This window comes from Ursus maritimus, unplaced genomic scaffold (assembly GCF_017311325.1).
Source record: "Ursus maritimus isolate PB19 unplaced genomic scaffold, ASM1731132v1 scaffold_32, whole genome shotgun sequence".
Taxonomy (NCBI): domain Eukaryota; kingdom Metazoa; phylum Chordata; class Mammalia; order Carnivora; family Ursidae; genus Ursus; species Ursus maritimus.
The window spans coordinates 25,212,065-25,229,837 of record NW_024425786.1 but is presented as its reverse complement, the minus strand read 5'-3'; the positions used below and the strand labels follow the sequence as shown (position 1 = coordinate 25,229,837).

The 17,773-nt window shown below is 48.8% G+C and overlaps 1 protein-coding gene across 1 annotated transcript in view; it reads left to right on the top strand.

Moving 5' to 3' along the window:
- Positions 1-17,773, top strand: part of CSMD2 (CUB and Sushi multiple domains 2) — a 567,391-nt gene that overhangs the window by 407,345 nt on the left and 142,273 nt on the right. The window contains exon 25 of the mRNA XM_040619227.1: positions 3,776-3,902. Within this exon, the coding sequence (XP_040475161.1) occupies positions 3,776-3,902 (127 nt within the window). The remainder of the gene's footprint in view (positions 1-3,775; positions 3,903-17,773) is intronic.

Sequence of the window (17,773 nt, the reverse complement as noted above, 5' to 3'; positions counted from 1 at the left end):
GACAGCTCCATCTTAACAGGATCTTCAACACTATTACACAACAGAGGGCCTAAAGGAGAGGATTTTAAGCCTGACTGTGGACAGCCAGCATGGCGACCTCTAAGTAGCCTATCGAGTCTTCCCCTCCCTCTGAGCTTAAAATCAGCCCAGTCTGTAGGCATGCCCCATCCCTTTCTCCCTTGCATCCCTGTTTTTGTCCCCTGCTTTCATTCATGTGCCAGGCCTATGCTGGGCACTAGGAACCCTGACAAGGGCAGATCCCAGGCCGGCGAGGAGGACACATGGGACACATGCATAAACAGACAGCAGCATAATACCATAGGCAAGCTAGAGCAAGTGAAATAAGGAGATGATTCATGTTACCAGACAGTTACGTGCTTTGCAGGAAGGATTCACTATAAGGTTCCTTTGAATATCAAATGTGCCGGTTGGGCTGAACTTAGCGGATCCACTCAAGAGGTGCTAGTAAGTGTACTTATATTTTGAACCTCAGAGGTTTACACCACTGAGACTCCCTCAGGCCCCACATAGAGGAGGGAAGCTGTGTGTTTGGGGTGGCGGGTGTGTATTTTTGCATATGTCCTGTTGTGGTGCACTTTATCCTGGTCTAGCAGAAATGACCACTGTAGCTTCAAACATCCCAAGGCTTTCTTCACTGATGAGTGGCTGCTGCAGTCCCTAGGAAGCAACGAAGGCTCTAAGGATGATGGGAAGAGGGGCAAAGAGCAGAACGAGTAGCATCTTCTGGTCTTATCAATGTATCCTCAGCTTGCTGGCCTCTTGGCTCCTCCCACCCAGGTGCCAGCCCCCTGTGAAGGGTCTGTGAAGAAAGGAGCAGTAGTGTCCATAAGGAAGAGCCCCCCCCCCAATGCTGCTGCCTCCAAACACTCACCTTTAGGGGAGCAGGAGGGGCTTCTCCATCTGGAATATGGAAAGAAGCTCTAGCCAAGGGCATGGATAATGTTCTGCCATCTCTCCACCACCTCCCTTATTTGTGGGGCCAGACAGGCTTGCTTCCCCCAGCTCACGGTCTGTCCTCTTGCCCACACCCATTCCCCAGCATGGCCCATTCAGCCCTGCCTCCTTCAAGCACCTCCTGTCCCAACAGCATACTGTGGGGACTCATGACAAGGCGTGAGCAAAGGATCCGGTCTCAGGAGCAGAGTGCTTACCGGCAGAGTGCCTCCTTCCCCACCCTGCCATAGTGGTCCCCTGTGAAGCCATGGGGCTCTTGAGATGCTTCACAAAGGTGAAGGCCAGTCTTCTACCCGCGACCTTGATCCTATCTTCTTCAGTTTCTTCTAGGATTTTGCTCAGTCATTCCCTTTCCTAAAAAATACTGCAATAAATCTCCTGCTCTTCATTTTCACTCATGCTCCCTTGTCTCAGACCCTTATAGTAATTTTCCTGGGAAGCAGTAAATGTCGCTTATTCATCTGATCATCCGTGTATCTCCCCATTCAATAAACCCCTACTAAAACGTCTGTAACGTGCCAAGCACTACAGGGGCACTGGATGTGCAAATAGGAGGAGGACGAGGTCCCCGCTGCCAAAACGTTTGGAGTCTTGTGAAGGAGATAGACATGACTGTAACATGGTGCATGTGTTGTGATAAAAACCTGCTCATGTTAAAACGGACACATGAAGGAGGAGAGCGGCAACTCTACCTGGGAGAGGAGAGGCCCCAAAAAGTTCCCCAGGGAAGATGTTTTCAGGTTGCCGGTCCATGTGGAGGCATGAAGAGGCCTCGTGTTCCTGGCTTGTAGCATTCATGAGGCTTGACTGGACCAAGGGGTATTGCGAGGGGCCAAGAGGCCAAAGGGAGTCCCTCTGAAGCTTGGACTTCATTCCAGGAAGGAAGGTTTGAAACAAGCAGTGACCCAGTCAGTTTGCCTTCTAGAAAGATCCACCTGGTAGCACTGCTGAGGGGAGAGTGGGCAACTGTGCCACCCTAGAGATGGCCAGGGCCTAGGCCAAGACCCTAGCAATGGGGCCGAGGGGCATCGATGTGACAAACACCCCAGAGGTTCAGGGGCTGGGTCTCGGAGGCAGATCAGATGTGGGGAGGATGAAGGCCACAGGATCACCAGCTTCTGACCAGGGTGACTAGGTGCTCTGATGGGGAGTGTAGATCTCTGCACTGGTCCCCTGCCTCCAGTTTCACCCCTCCATGCCCTTCAGGCTGCTCCCAGAGTGCACTTCCTGGCATGTAAAGTTCACTAGCGTGTAAGGTGACCAGCTCTTCCCCAACAGAGTACATAGACACTTGCCTCATGCACGGCACCCTTGGGCGTCCAACGCTGGGCCAGCTTCACAGTCCTGTCTCCCACCACCATCTCCTCACCTGGCCCCCGTCTGCCATGCTGTTGCCCACCACCGGGACATTTGCCCTTTCTCTTCTCTCCTGCAGTGCCCCCCACGCCACCCCTGCCACCCAGCCAACCCAGTCCACTCCTGCTCCTCCTTCACGACTCCCCCTGCCCCGTGCGAGGGGAAGTAGTCCCTTCTCTGAGCTGTCTCCTACCACCAATGTGCCTCTGTTGGGGCCCGCAGTGGCTTCTCCTCCTCTTGACCATTAGCCCTCAGGAGGAACAAAGCAGTGTCTTGCTTGCTTCTGCATTCCTGGCACCCTACAGGCCCCGTGGCTGGCAAGGCACAGGTTCAAGTATCTGCACATCACCAGGGGGGCTTCAAGGAGTTTGGGTGCAGAGTAGGCTGTCAGTCCTCTACCCAGGGACTTTTGTAAAAATGGCTTTATTGAGATACAATTCACATCCCATACACTTCACCCCTTTTAAAATGTACAATCGATGTTTTTTAGTCTATTCCCAAGGCTTTGCAGCCATCACCGCAATCTGATTTTTGAACCAGATCTTGTCCATCTTGTCTACCCAGAAGAATCCCTGCACCCACTCCCTCCAGGCCCTGGCAACCTCCCCTGTACTTTCTGTCTCTATAGACTGTTCTGTTCTGGACATTTTGTATAAACTGAATCATATAATATGTGGCCTTTTGAGTCTGGCTTCTTAAACGTAGCATCATGTTTTCAAGTCCATTCCTGTTGTAGCAGGTAGCAATCCTTCATCCTTTTTTATGATCAAATACTATTCCATCGTACGGATTACACCGTATTTGTCTACCCATCCATCGGCTGATAGACATTTGGGTTGCTTCCATCTTTGGGCTGTTACGCGTCATGCTGCTGTGAGCATTTTTGTGTGAATGTATGCTTTCATTCTCCCGGGTCTGTGCCTACTAGTGGAAATGCAGGGTCCTATGGCGACTACGTGCAACATTTTGAGGAACTATAAACCCGTTTCCCAAAGCAGCTGCCCCATGTTGCCTTCCTACCAGCAAATGTGTACGGGTCCCAGTTTCTCCACATCCTCACTGACACCTTTCCTGTCTGGCTTTTTGATTGCAGCCATCCTTGTGGACGTGAGGCGTGTCTCACTGTAGTTTTCATTTGCATTTCCCTGATGACTAATGATGTTGAGCAGCTTTTCATGTGCTCGTTGGCCATTTGCATACCTTGTTTGAAGAAATGTCTGCTCAGATGCTTTGCCCACCGTTTAATCGGGCCGTTTGTCTTTTCATTGTTAAGTGGTAGGGGTTCTTTGTAGATTGTGGATACCAGTTCCATCCGGGGGCCTTTCTGTATGCTGTGCTCAGTCACCTGGAGGGAACAAGGGGCACACTGAGAAGAGGAGCCATGGAGTCACTGCCGGCCATGCAGGCCACCCCATAAAGCTCACTTTTTTGGGATTTCTTTCAGCTGAGTGTGGAGGGACAGTGAAAGGAGAGATGTCGGGGCAGGTGCTGTCACCCGGGTATCCAGCTCCCTACGAACACAATCTCAACTGCATCTGGACCATCGAGGCTGACGCTGGTTGCACCATTGGGTAAGTGTCAAGGCTGGCAAAGTCACTGTTGCTGGCCGTTCAGGAGAGTTGTCACCAGCATCGTCGTGGGGCCACTCAGCTAGTGGCTGGCCCTGCCCACCTCACCTGGAGGCCCTTGGGATCAGCAGTGGTCGCTGGGACCCCAGGCTCGGGCTGGAGTCAGTGGAAAACCGGGAGAGGCCAGTCTCAGCCTCACAGGGCTGCCATCCAAGTTCAGACACCTCTCTGGCCTCAATGACACAGTCACAACAGAGTAACTGAGGGCAGAGCCGGAGGTCGTACGGACCCCAGCAGTAATCCCAGCCCTGCCACCCGCTGTTTGCAGGACTCTGGGCACGGCCCTTATTTGCTATTACAGAAGCAGCATCTCGGAGTAAAGCACTTCAATGGGACGGCATGTGCAATGCGGCCAGCATCGTACTGGGAACATAGTATCTAGGAACGCTTCTGTGGTTGTTTCTCGACCAGTAGTGTCAGCTCAGAGCGGTATGATCCCAGATTGTTCCCTGTTCTCAGTCTGAGTGTAATCTGTAAAGTGAGGGCAAAAATGCTGGTGTTTGAGGGTTGCGGAGGGAGTGATTACAAAAGCCCAGCAGTGGTCCGATACTTCATACACACTCCCTCAAAATATAACTTGCTTTCCATACGAGCATCTGACCAGCAGGATTTATTTATGGGAGTTCCAAAAAGTCAGAGAAGAAAGGAACGTCACCATTTACCCAGCACAGGGCCTGGCACACCTGTCATCTTACTAGTTCTTCACTAAAGTAAGTCCTAGTAGTAAATAGACATTGTTCTCAGTCCCATTTTATAGATGAGAACACTGAGATCCCAAGGGAACACATAGTGTGTCTCAGTTCACACGGTGAGTCCCACAGAAAGCTGGGACTTGAACCCAGGTTTTTCTGAATCTTCGCACTGTTCACACTGGCAAAGCTGGGCCTTGCTTGACCTGGGGTTCAGATGAGCTGTGAGGAAAGGAGCAGGTTGGGGTGGCAGGATGAGCAGAGGTCTGGAAGGAGGATCGAAAAGGCAACTGGAGAGGAGACAGAATCTGGCTGGAGAGGGGGAGGCGTGTGGACAAGGAATGGGAGGTAGAGAGATTTGAAGTACAGCGTGGTCATGGAAGATCTTAAATGCCAGCAGACAAGAGGGAGCCATGGAAGGTTCTTGAGCAGGGGTTGTCCCACCAGGGTCGTTTACAGTGAAGAGAACTCATGGGAAGAAAACCAGTCAGGAGTCTATCACAGTGACCCAGGAATGAAATGTTGAGGACTTGCAATGGTGGGGAGCCAAGGCGAGGAGAAGTGTAGCTAGAGAAGATTCTGCCCTAGAGAGTTTTCAGTCAAAGGGAATTGACGGAATGGATACGTTGCCTCAAGAGATATAGACATTTGTGTATTTGCTGATGTACACGGGTCCTTGGACTCAGTTCAGTTACAATTAAATGCATTAAGTGCTTGCCATGTGCACGTTTTTGAGCTAAGCCCTGTGCAAAATGAGGTCAGCAGAGCTCTTAGGGGTTTTGCACTAGTAGGGGGATAAGTTAAATATACAAATTCATCCTGCACACTGCTGCTGAAATAAGCTTCTGGAAGCACACCTGACCAGCTCACCTGCTAATTGGAAACCTTCCATGACACCCATGCTCACAGAAGCTAAACACTTTATCCTGGTTTTCAAGGCCCTCGTGACCTAAACCTACCTGCCCAACTTTATTTCCCACCTCTTCCGTCTAGTGCCACTCCAGCAGAGCTGAGCAACTGGCGACTCCTGTGCATATCCACGCTCACGGCCTCGCTCTCTGCCTCTGTTTCCACTCGGCCCTCCCTGCAGTGCCCTCCTCCCTCCAAAGGCTTAAGTCTGAAATTCCCACCCCTCAAAGTCAAGTGCATGTGTCAGTTCACCCAGGAAGTCTTCCGATCCCCTCTCTTGGACTCCTAGGAGTCATGTCCCCCTCTTCTGAACTCCCATTGACCATGACCTGCATTTCCCTTTTGACACTGACCGCTCTCATCCTCTCTTTCTGCTCCTGCCTTACCTGCCCGGCCAGAGCCGGGGTCTCTGCCTGATTCATTTCTGCAAGTCTCCCGGCTCTCAGCACGGTGCCCCTAGCACCTGGCTCCACAAGTGTCCAGTAATGAATGAATGAATGAATGAATGAATGAATGAATGAATGAATGAAGCAGGACTCGGGTCCAAAAGGGGATTATATGACTAGGAGATCCATGATAGTCCCTCAGTTAGTGTTAAGTGAGCAATAAGTGAATCAGGAGCATAATGACTCCTTCTTGGTAATGTGCATATATGCATATCAGGAGGTTTTCCTGGTTCCCTGCCTTGGAGCTTCTCTCACTCACTCATTCATTGATTCATGTAACAACCACCTGTCTGTTTAACACATGGCATTGTCTGGGTGAGGTGCTGGTGTCACATACGGGATCGAGACGCGGGCACCATTGGCAAAGGGGAGACGTGTGCATACACACAAGGAAGCGGAGGAATAGGGAGGGGTGGGGAGCAAAAGTAGAACAGAAGACCAGAGATGCTGTCCTGAAAAAGGTGACACAAGAGCTGAAGGATGGAGAGGAAGTTGCCAGATAGCCGGGGAGGAAGGTTGGCGGGAAAGGACGTGACAGGGTGTGGTCAGGCACGAGGCCCAGGGCATCAGCTGCGATTTAGTAGTAAGGGGCAGTGGCGGGAGGTAAAGTTGTTGGAGCGGGCTGCAGCCTGAGGGTCAGGGTCAAGGACTTGAAGCCCATGACACTGGGTTTGAACCCGTCCTGGCAGCCTCATGGAGAATGGGGTAGCCTGGGACAGGGAGCCCAGGGAGGAGGCTATCCCAGATCGTAGTTGGGATGAGGAGCCAGAACCCTGGCTGTGGCAGTAGGAGTGGAGAAGAAGGGACAAATTCAGGAAACACTGAAGTGGTCACACCAGCTGGTCTCACTCTCCTCAATAAATAGGGAAAGTGCCATTTCTTCCATTTCCCTGGGTTTTGCTGCATAGCACACAATATGTAACATACGCAGAGAAGTTGACAGAATAGCACACGAGCACCTGCACACCTACCACCTAGACTCAGCCATTATGAGTATTTGCCATAATTGCATTCTCTCTCTCCCTCTCTCTCTCTCTCTCTCTCTCTCTCTCTCTTTTTCCTATTTCCTTCTTGCTGAATCACTCAAGAGTACATTGTGGACATCGTGGTCCTTCAGTCCTCAATACTTGGGCAAGCATCTTCTGAAGCAGAGGATGTGCTCCCGCACAACAGAGTGACGTTAGCATACCCAAGACAGGCAGCATCACCCCGGGAGGGAAGTTTTAAAACAAGGGCCAGAGGAGAGCAGAGGGATCTAGGAGCAGCTGACAGGCGAACATGAGAAATCGATGATCGGATTTCTGGGCAGGGTTGAGGACCATTATCACTTATGGAAACGGTGAGCATGGGGTGAGCCGGAGGGAGCCAGGAGGACCTCTTCATGGCCCTCAGGAAGAGAAGATCAAGACAGGGCCACCAACTGTCCTCTGCAAGGGGACATAGCAAGGACTGTAAAGTCATGGGGCCTGCTGAATGTGTGTGCGAGGCCCCCACGATGGGGAACAGTAGGGAGAAGGTGAAGGTAGCCTCAGTCCTCCCTCCGGAAGGCTTCTGGCAGCCTCACAGCCTTCAAGGAGCTGATGCCAGGGGAGCAGAGGGGGGCTTCCAGCTACACTGAGCTACAGCTTGATCCTGAATGAACAGCAAAACTCCTGGGATGGAGAGGAGCCACAGGACACCTTTCCCTTTCTCATTCAGTCCCCCAGCCCAGCTGGCCTTTCCGGACAGTGTGTGTGGTCCACACACACATCTATGTTCATGCCTGTTCTCTTTCTCCTCTCTCCCTCCTTGTCCTTCCTTCCCTCTTTCTCTCTCTCCCTCTCCTCCTCCCCTTCAGTACCCCCCAAACCCCTCATTTGAATAACCAGCAGCAAAGTTAAGGGAATTCATGATTAGACCTAATTAAGACAAACACAAAAAAGCCCCTTTTGTGTTTGAGTCCTTATTCAGAGTAAGATCTAGTGATTATTTTTTAAATGGGAATATTTTTATAGAATATTTCTATATTAAAAAATACACCCATTTTAAAAACTCAAAATGCAAACAATAAAGATATTTGTAGAGATCAAAAGTCCCCTTAATCTTACTCTGGTCTCCCCACACACCCCACAGAAGATAACCATTGAGATCTGTTTTTTCTCCTTGTTCTTTTAGATATTTTGACATATCCATAAAGCAGTTGCGGTAAACATGGTTTCTAAAACAAGATCATCTCTATGCATGGCTCAGCGACTTGCTTTTGATGTACTGTTTGCTTCTCCATCATCATATTATTGTGTCAATATATAGAGATCACCTCATCCTGTTTGATGGCTACAGAGGATTCTGTTATAGGCACAATCGTCATTTATTTTTCTACTCCCCTATTAATAAAGTAAATATTTTCAGTTTTTTACTCCAGTGAACATCCTTATACATGAATCTTTGAACAGTTGTCCAATTATTTCCTTAGGATGTATTCTTAGAAGGCAAATTTTAATATATGACCTCCGATTTCCCTCTCGTTCCTGCCACAATTTACACATCCGCCAAAAGCCTGCCTCCCCCCACCGAATCACTAGCTGCTGTCAACCCTGTCAGTGTCTATCAGTTTGACGGACAAAATGATATCTAATTGTCTTTGCTGCTTCCAGTTCTCAGTATATTTTTCTTTGGGAGAGTTGTTTTTTTCTTTTCTCACAGAGTACTCAACTGGGTTGATTTTTAGGTAGTCTATCATTTCAGTTTAGATTTCCTTTTAACCTGAGTATTAATTTTTTTTTTAAATGTACTACTTGACTATATATATTTCATATGATCTTTCTTGTTACTTTTACCACATTGTGCCCTTTTTGCCTTTGGAATTTTTGTCTTCTTCATGTTCCATGTACATTTGGAGAAAGTGAAAAGAGCACAGAGTTTTATATATTTCTTTTTCACCGAACGCATTATGCTTTTTTCAAACAAAACAGGTGATGCTTCTTTCTTTCTTTCTTTCATTTTTAACTCTTCCTATTGTTCGCTGATTTGATTTAATTGGCTTTGTTTTTCCCCTCGTAATTTGAAAGTTCTATATCCTATTTCTTCTTATTCTGCCAGTGATCTTGTGTTTTCATTAATTCTGTTTTCAACAGCATTTATCTCGTTCTCCTTTATTTTGGAGATCTTGTTGTTTTCATTTTTATTTTAAGGAAACGATTCCCTTTTTGTTGTTTTCGGATTGCTCCTGACAGCTTACTTTTGTCTTTTCGATGTATTATTGTCTTGCATCTTGCCGAGAACACTATTTATGTTTTGTTTTACAATGTCTGCTATTTTTTCCTGCATGTACTGCATTTTGCAGTTGGGCCATTTTGTCCGATCCATCAGCTGGATTCCTCTGAGAAGCTACTTCTCTTTCCATCCCAGGAGTTTTGTTGTTCATTCAGGATCAAGTTGTAGCTCAGAGCTGGACTCTGGCACCAGACTGCCCACCCACCACTCTGACAAGCTGTGCAGCTTGGGAAGATCTCTCCGGGCCTCTGTTCTCGTATCTGTAAAATGGTGATTTAAGATGGTACCTACCACCTAAGGCTGCTATGAGGATGAGTGAGTAAATGTATCTGAACACTCAAAACAGTGCCTGGCATGGAATTCCCAAGTGAGGAGAACTCCCTCCTGGGCTGGGTAGGTGGTTGTTCCTTTTACCCAGATGGGGCATCCCCTGAGCACAGCAGGCTGTAAGTCACCCCTGAGAGTCACAGGTGGTGGGTGCCATGCTGTCGGTGGGAGCAGGTGTCAAGCAAGCTGCCCTTTGGTGTGCCAGATGGGATAAGTTGTGGGAAAGCCCACAGGCCAGTCCATGAGCCCATTCCCAGGCGCACAGACAGGACAAGGTTTGCAGATGCCTCTCCTCACCCCGCCCCAGCCCAAACCAAGCATTGGAGGTGATCAGAGGAATCCTTGGTCAACCTCACCCCAGCAAGCCAGGCAAGGATAATCCCTTGCCAAAATTGCCCAGGAGGGACAGTGGGGGCTGCAGGGATCACGCTCAGCCCTGGGTGGGGTCCAGGCAGGAAAACGGGCCCTTCTTGGATGTGTGTGACAAGCATGGGCTGGTAGTCAGATTCTGCCCTTGAACACAGGGGGCGGCTGCAGCATTTGACATGTGCTTTTCCCCTGAGTGCCAGGAATGGGACAGGCTGGCCAGTGAACTCCATCCAGGCCTGGCAGCTAACAGCAGGAGAGCAGACAGTGAGCTGCACCCTCCATGTCACCCTTCCCTCTGTGGTCAGTACGTACAACATGGAAGTTTCATCCCCTGTGGATGAAACCTCTTCTCAATTACCAATGTTGGGTTGGAGTTTCCCCTGTTATAATCAGTGGACCAGTTCAGAGGAAAGTTGGAGATGAGAGGGAGGCAAAGCCTTCTGCTCTTGGTCCTCCCCTTTACCTAACATTTATCAAACACATACAGCATACCACATTCTTGATCAGTTATTACTGTCCCCATCTTACAGATGACACCACTGAGGCTCTGGAAGGGGGAACATCTCACAGTTACCCAGGGACATGGGTTTCAGACCCGTTCCATCTAGGTCCAGGCTTTTCTCTTCCCTGTCTGTCATTCTGACCCCAGTTTAGTTCCATTTAACAAAACATGCATTGAACACTTTCTCTGTGTCAGAGACTATGCAGTGGGAAACACAAAAATTAGACTAAGGCTGGTCTTTGTCTTCCAGGGGCTCACATTCTATGAGGCAAATAGACAAACAGGTCCCTCCAAGACAAAGTAGATACTGTAAGTGAGTGCAAGCCAAGTTCAGTAATGGAGAAGAGAGAGGAGGCCTGCCTGCAGGCGTAGACACAAACAGTCCAGCTGAAGGGGAAAGAGGGCAAAGTGTAGGATCTGTCCACAAAAGAGTGCTCCCTTGATGTGGCTCGGGACTTCGCGGGGGAGATGAGGTTGCATGGGTAAAGAGGGCTCTCTGCAGGACCCTGCGTGCCAAGACGAGAACTCTAAATGGATTTCTCAGTATAATGAGGAGCCATTGGAATATTTTGAAGACAGTAACGACATTCAGTTCAATTAAAATACTTGGAGCATTTACTCGGTGCTAGGCGTTCTGCCAGGTACTGAGGGTAAAAATATAAATAAGAAACAGTCTTTTCCCTTGAAAGTCTCAGTCTTATAGATAGACATTTTATCAGTTAGGAATGGAAGCCGAAAAACCGACTAAAGCTGGCTTCAACAGATGGAGGTTCACTTTTCTCTTGGAACGAGAATGCGAAGGTCCCATCCAGACCCAGGGCAGCCACTCAGGAGGCCAGCACCTTTCTTCTCACACTGCTGTCCTCAGGCCCTGTCCTCCTGCTTACCCTGCTGCATTGCAGCCTCGAAGAAGAGGGTAGAGGCCAGGGTGCAGAGCTTTCTCCTGGCGAGGGTTTGTGTATTTATTCGGGAAGAATCACCGTCCTTACAGACATCTTCCTACATTTGATTAGTCAGAACTTGCCATGTACGCCTGGCTGGGAAAGTGGGAAATCAATTTTGTTTTGCTTTTACAGTTTCAGTAGTAGAGATAGATGAGAGTTTTTGGAAATGGAGTGCAGACAGACCGTCCTACAGGGTCTGCTACAGAGTCTAACGTGACATGATAAATGCGATAGTAGAAGTTATGTGTGAAACACAACCAAAGAGCATCTGCAAGGATGGTTCCTAATTCCAGGTGGCGGTGGGGGGGCAGCGTGTTCCGGAGAAGAGGTGCTATGCTAACTGCACTTGAAAGCACAGGAGTAGTTCACCGTGCAGGGTGGCGGTCAGGGCCTTGCAGGCATGTGGAAGGGAGGAAGAGGGGAATGTACGCAGCTGCTTCTGGAAGAACCCATTTTCTGGTGTGATGCGATGATATCTCCATTTCTAAAAGGAGATCATTGGTGGCAATGCAGAGGAGAAATTGGCTGGGAAACCAGGGAAGGAGTCTAGGTTAACTGAGGGGTCCTGATTATATTCAGAAGATCTGAGCCTTGTTTCTGAGTACAGATCTGGCTGGGCTGGAGAGCTGTGTGTGACTGGCTACGTGAAGTGGAAAGGAGGAAGGGAGAAGACACGGTCTCTTCCAGATGTGACTTTCCTAGAGAGCTCTGGGGCCCATGGAGGCTGGAAAACTTGTTCTGGAAGCTTTGATTTCCACTCCTAATGCTCATATTTGGCTAATGGTCCTGGTTTGTTGATTTTTAACTGTAGGGATACTTTTTAATGATTAATGCAAAGGGTGACCTGGAAGCTCCCTTCTTGGCCGTTGGTCACAAAGCAGTAGGATTACCAAGAGACGGAGGGCTGCAGTTTTGATGTACCAGAACCCCTGCCCAGTGGAGCTTGTCTTCCTGGGAGGAGCCTGGACCAGACAAAACATCTGGCTGCAACTGAGACCTGGAGTCCCGGGCTGCAGTTTCCCATCAATCACAGGGCTGCCAGCCCCCACTGTGGTCAGCGTCGCTTCCCTTCGACAGCAAGTGGGCAGCTGGCCCGGAGGAGACAGAAGGCACCAGAAGCGAAGCTTCTGTTTGTAGCTCTTGCCAGGAATCGCAGCCGCAGGTTTAGCAGCTTCCAGAAGGTTTGTTTTTGAGCAGTGACAGCGAGTTAAACCTTAAACAGAGAAGGTCCATGTACTTGCACTGCAAGAGCTGACCTCCTGCAGGAACTGAGTAGATAAGCACATACACAGCAGGGCATCCCTTTGTCAGACTTAAGGTTTCAGTGAATTGGGAAATCGTCAATAGGAGCTCAGAAGTTTTTTGAAGGAGAGGATGTGGATCACCCCGTAGATGTCAGTGTTTAAGAGTGGTGGTGGTCTCTGGCAATTTAGTTTTCATGGATCACCTCTAGAAAAAGAATACAAATTACTTCAAATCGTCCAAGAATAATAACCCGGCTACACTGGATAGTCGAATTGGCCAGCACACATGAAATTGACTGCCAGTTTACCATCCCAAAAATGGATTCCAGTATTTCTTAGAGGGGGATTCCATTCATTCGATGCAGACCTGCATTCCTGGCCACGCTGGACCTTTAGAGAGCTCACCCTCTCAAAAGATTAAGTAAACAAGCAAAAAGAAATAAAAGAAAATCGTGCGATGCCATGTAACACACACTGTTCTTAAAAAAGAGGGAATCATTTCCCTAAAGGAATAGGAAGATATTCTCTGAAAAGATTGTATTATAGTAAATAAAAGAAAATGTAAATGGATAGATGGATACTGTTCTCATTTAAATATAAGAAATAGGGATGATTGGTAGCAGACGGATGGATGATGGAATGGGGGAGGGGAGATCCTGAGATAGAGCGACCATGATAGCAGCGAGTGAAGAATGAAAAGCTAACGACACAGTAGCCAAAATCTACAAGATCGGTACTTGCCTTGTAAGAAATAAAAGCACTGAAGAAGGAGACAAGCTGGAGGGTCTATCTGAGACAGCAGAGAAAAAGTGAGAGGGTGTGGAAATAATGAAAGAGAAGTTACCCAATGTGGAAGACTGAGGACCAACCAGGCAGCACAGATGGAGAAAAGTATAAGAATAAAATCCTAACTGTGAGCAGACTCCTCTGAGAAGAGGCAGAGGGATACATTGGAGCTAAAGCCTCGTTGGTGAATTGAACGGACTCACTGAGTTCCAGCCAAAATGAATTAGATACAACTTGATGAAAAATGGATCAGTTCCAAGGATAATAAAAGATCCCTGCAAGCTTTTGGCAAAACACACTCCCACAGGTAAGCACACAACCAGTCCTCCTCAAATAAAACAGTCATTTACGAAAAACCACCACCACACCGAATCCAATCCTCCTAAAATCTCTCCTTCACATCAAAGGCCGATACCAGCAGTGTTGTGAGACCCAAGAATCCTTGATTCAGCCATGATATAATATGCACAAAGCCACAGAAAATTGCCACTGGGGCTGCTTGAAAAACTTGCAAAGACATTGTAGTAGGCTGAATGATGGCCCCCAAAGACATCAGGTTTTAATGACCGAGCCTGTAAACATTAGCTTATTTGGAAAAAGGATCTTTGCAGCTGTGATTAAATCAAGGCTCTTGAGATGAGGAGATTATCCTGGATTCTCTGGGTGGGGCCTAAATGCAGTCACATGAATCCTTATAAGAGGCAAGCAGAGGGAGGTTTTAGACACGTAGAGGTGAAGTTACAGAGATTGGAGTGATGCAGGAGCAGGCTAAGGCATGCCAGCAGCCACCAGGGACAGAGGGAAGAGTGCCTGTGCAATGATGATGCTAACGGCCATGGATCTTTACACAACAGATAAGCTACCAAGAAAATGTAGAATGAAATCTGTCATAAATACAAGAAATTGACAGTCATAGAAGGACTTTAACACATCTTAGTCAAGTAAAAGGAAAAAAATGTCGTACACCTAAAACAAATATAACACTGTATATTAGTCACACTTCAATAAAAATGAAGAGAACAAAAATAGAATTTGTTTTAGATGATTTTGCCATTTATTGATTCTTGCACTATGTAACAGGCTCAGTGCCAGGTATTTTATATGTGATTTCACTTACAATAATCCTCTCAGCAACACTGCTGGACGGATGCCATTCGACAGAGAAGTAAACTGAGGCTCCACAAGGTCACCTGATGAGCTCTCACAGAACTGAATTTGAAGCTGTGTCTTTGACTCCATAGCCACTGTTTTTCCCTCTGGGTTATGCAGCCTCTTCGCAAGGCATGAACCTTTCATTTCATGGACAATGTTTCTTCCGAGAAGAATAAAGGCATGTCTGTCCCTCACAGAATCCCTGACACCTCCAGGGCAGGTTCCGGCTAATGACAGGCAGTCACACAGCCTTCATTTACAAGGTGCCTATGACGAGCAGGAAACCGGTCCAAGGTCACAGGCAAGGAAGGCTGAAACACAAGGCAGTAGCCTAAGTCCTGCGTTCGTACGCTGCCCCAGCCTCCCAGAACGCCATCACCGCGGCCACTGCAGTGACCCGAAGCTCAGGTTTATTCTCTCCCTCGTGGAAGTAACAAAAGAATCTTTTTTCTGTCTATCAAATAGATGGCCCCAGGAAAGAAGAGCCTCTCATTTTGCTCTAGATGCCAGTGCTTGCTTTGGGCTTTGGTCTGTCTTCTCCGGTTTTGCTCTTTGGATGGCAGGACGCTTTAATTATTATTGTCTGCTATTATGATCATGGTTTAATTGTTGGTTTGCAGCTCCGTGGCTCAGAAGGGGACATTTTATAAAACAAGTATTATTTTCTTATTGTCATTTCCAGTGTCACTGAGGATAATTTAGGCTGCATTCTCATTTGGGGGCAGGAGTGATTTCTGACCCTCTTCCCCCTGCAGCAGCTGTTCGTTCGCGGGCCATTTTCCCCTGATATAAAGATCCACTGTTAGGACTCGGGTCTGTGCACCATCCGTTGTGTTCGTGGGGGTGGTGACAGTTGCTCGGGAGGACGTAAGACCCTTTCACATTCTGGGGCCCGATCAGAACTCTGCAAATGAAATCAACATGGCAAGATGCTATGGATTTTTTTTCTTGTTTTTGTGTATCTTTCTAATGTGCAATGGACCAGATGAGCCACCTGTAAGCAGTGGGGTGGGCAGAATCCAAAAAGCACCCAACATGTCCAAATTCCCTTGGGACTGAGGAGACTGAGGACCAGATCCCAGAAGCAGGTTTTGCCTGGGGACAGCTCTTGAGAGGCATGGGCACCTGCCACGAGAATCTCATGTTCCCCTGGCTTTTTACATTGAGACTCTGGTGGAAAATCTCTTCGTGTCATTGAAGCGGAGTGCCATGAGCCCTACTCCCTTACCAGGAAAGTCTGGCGGAGTCTCGGTGGCGGGCTGGTAGGAAGAGGTAAGGGAGCAAGGGCCCGGTGGGAGTGCCCTCCCCGGGGCAGCACCTGCTACCCGGAGATTGTGGAGGAAGGTGGGACTCTGAAGAAACACCACGAGAAAAAGGTGTGTGGAGATCCCGGAACAGGGCCAGCCCCACAACCCAGGGTGCCCTGCGGTCGAAGCAGGTGGCAGTCAGCTGAGCAATGAAGACCCAGACCCCAAGAGAGCAAAGTTTCAGGACACTCCCCAGTGGAGCGGGAGAGAGAACCAGAGACCAGTGGGCCTGAGGAGCTGAGCAGCATATTAGTCACCGTGAGCGCCCGTGTTACACCCCAGGCAAACCAGACACCAGACTTAGGACACTGAGACCAACTCCAGCCCCTCCTTTGGTGGGAACTGGTCCTCCCACCCCTGCCCCCAGGCCTGCCCGGTCACCATGGAAACTGCTGTGGCTAGGATCACAGAGGCCACACCTGCTTTGCCTTCTCCACAGCAGCTTGGGCGTTATTGCCATCCCTCTGAGTCTCTCTCCTCTCTTGACTTCTGGGGCTGCCCCTTTTCCTGCTTTTCCTTCTACCTCTTAGTCTTAGTCTCCATGAGCTTTTCTTCCCCGCTGCTCCCTAAAGCCAGAGGATTTCAGTTGCCTCTTGCCATGTGGCACACACTTGACAAGGAGAGTGGGTGAGTTTGGCTGAACTATGGGTGTTCCTGCCAGATGGTGAGCAGTTCATTCATTCATCAGTTCAACCAAACCAAGAGCTTAGCGTGGGCCAGGCTTGGTGCTGGGTACCAAAGATACAGAGATAAATGAGTCACAAACACAGCAGTCAGGGAACTCGGTAAGGCAGGTACGTCACTGGATGGCTCTGATGCGGCACGAGCGCATGGAGGGAGCATCTCTCCAGACTGGGGCCATGAGGCCACGGGCTCGGAGGGTGGGAGATATGGAGACACCCGGGAAAAGTCCCCACTGGGTGTGGGATACCAGCTGGTACACGCTTGTCGGCAGTGTATGAGTTGATGGGGCCGCTGTAACTAACGGAATGACTTGAAACGAGAACAGAAATGTACTTTCTCACAGTCCAAAATCAAGGTGTCAGTATGGCAGTGCTCCCTGAAAACTAGGGAACAATCTTTGTGACTTCTGGCTTCTGGTAGTTGCCAGCCACCTTTGGCTCATAGATACATCACGCCAGTCTCTACCTCTGTGTCCATGTGGTCTTCTCCCCGCTGATCTCTCTGTTTCTCTGTAGCCCAGTCTTCCTCTCCTTTCTCTTATGAAGAATCAGCCGTTGAGTTTAGAGCCCACCCTAATCCAGTATGACCTCGTCTGAACTTGATTACATCTGCAACAATGCATTGATTTCCAATTAAGGTCACATTGACAATTCCAGTTAAGGTGACATTGATGAGCATATCTTTGTGGGGGAGAAAACTCAGCCCGCTGCAGGTGACAGGTACAGAAGTATGGGGGGTGGGTAGGAACATTCCGGGCAGAGAGAAGTCCCTAAAGCAAGAAGACAAGAAGGAAATGGGTGGAGCAGAGAGGATTGGAGGATGGCAGTTGGGGCTCCTGAAAGACCTGGTGAAGGAAAGAACAGTGTGGTTTGGACCAATCACCCTGGCCCACATAGAGAAGCTGGATTGAAAGGATGGGAGGGAGTCTGGATCCAGGAAGGCCAGTCGTACATTTTATAAGCCTCTGTATATGCTGTTCCCTCTCTTTTGATCTTCCTTTCTCTCCATCTCCTCCTGCTTCTTCCCTGTCTTCAAAATTGCTGCAAAGACACCTCCTCCTTGGAGTTTTCCTTGCTTTGCTCAGGTAGAAGACAATGTAAAAGGAAGGCCTGTGGTACCAGAGAGACATGGATTGAACACTGGCCCTGACCCTTACTAGCTGTTTGATACCCACCCCCCCACCTCCCCACCCCCACCAGCGGT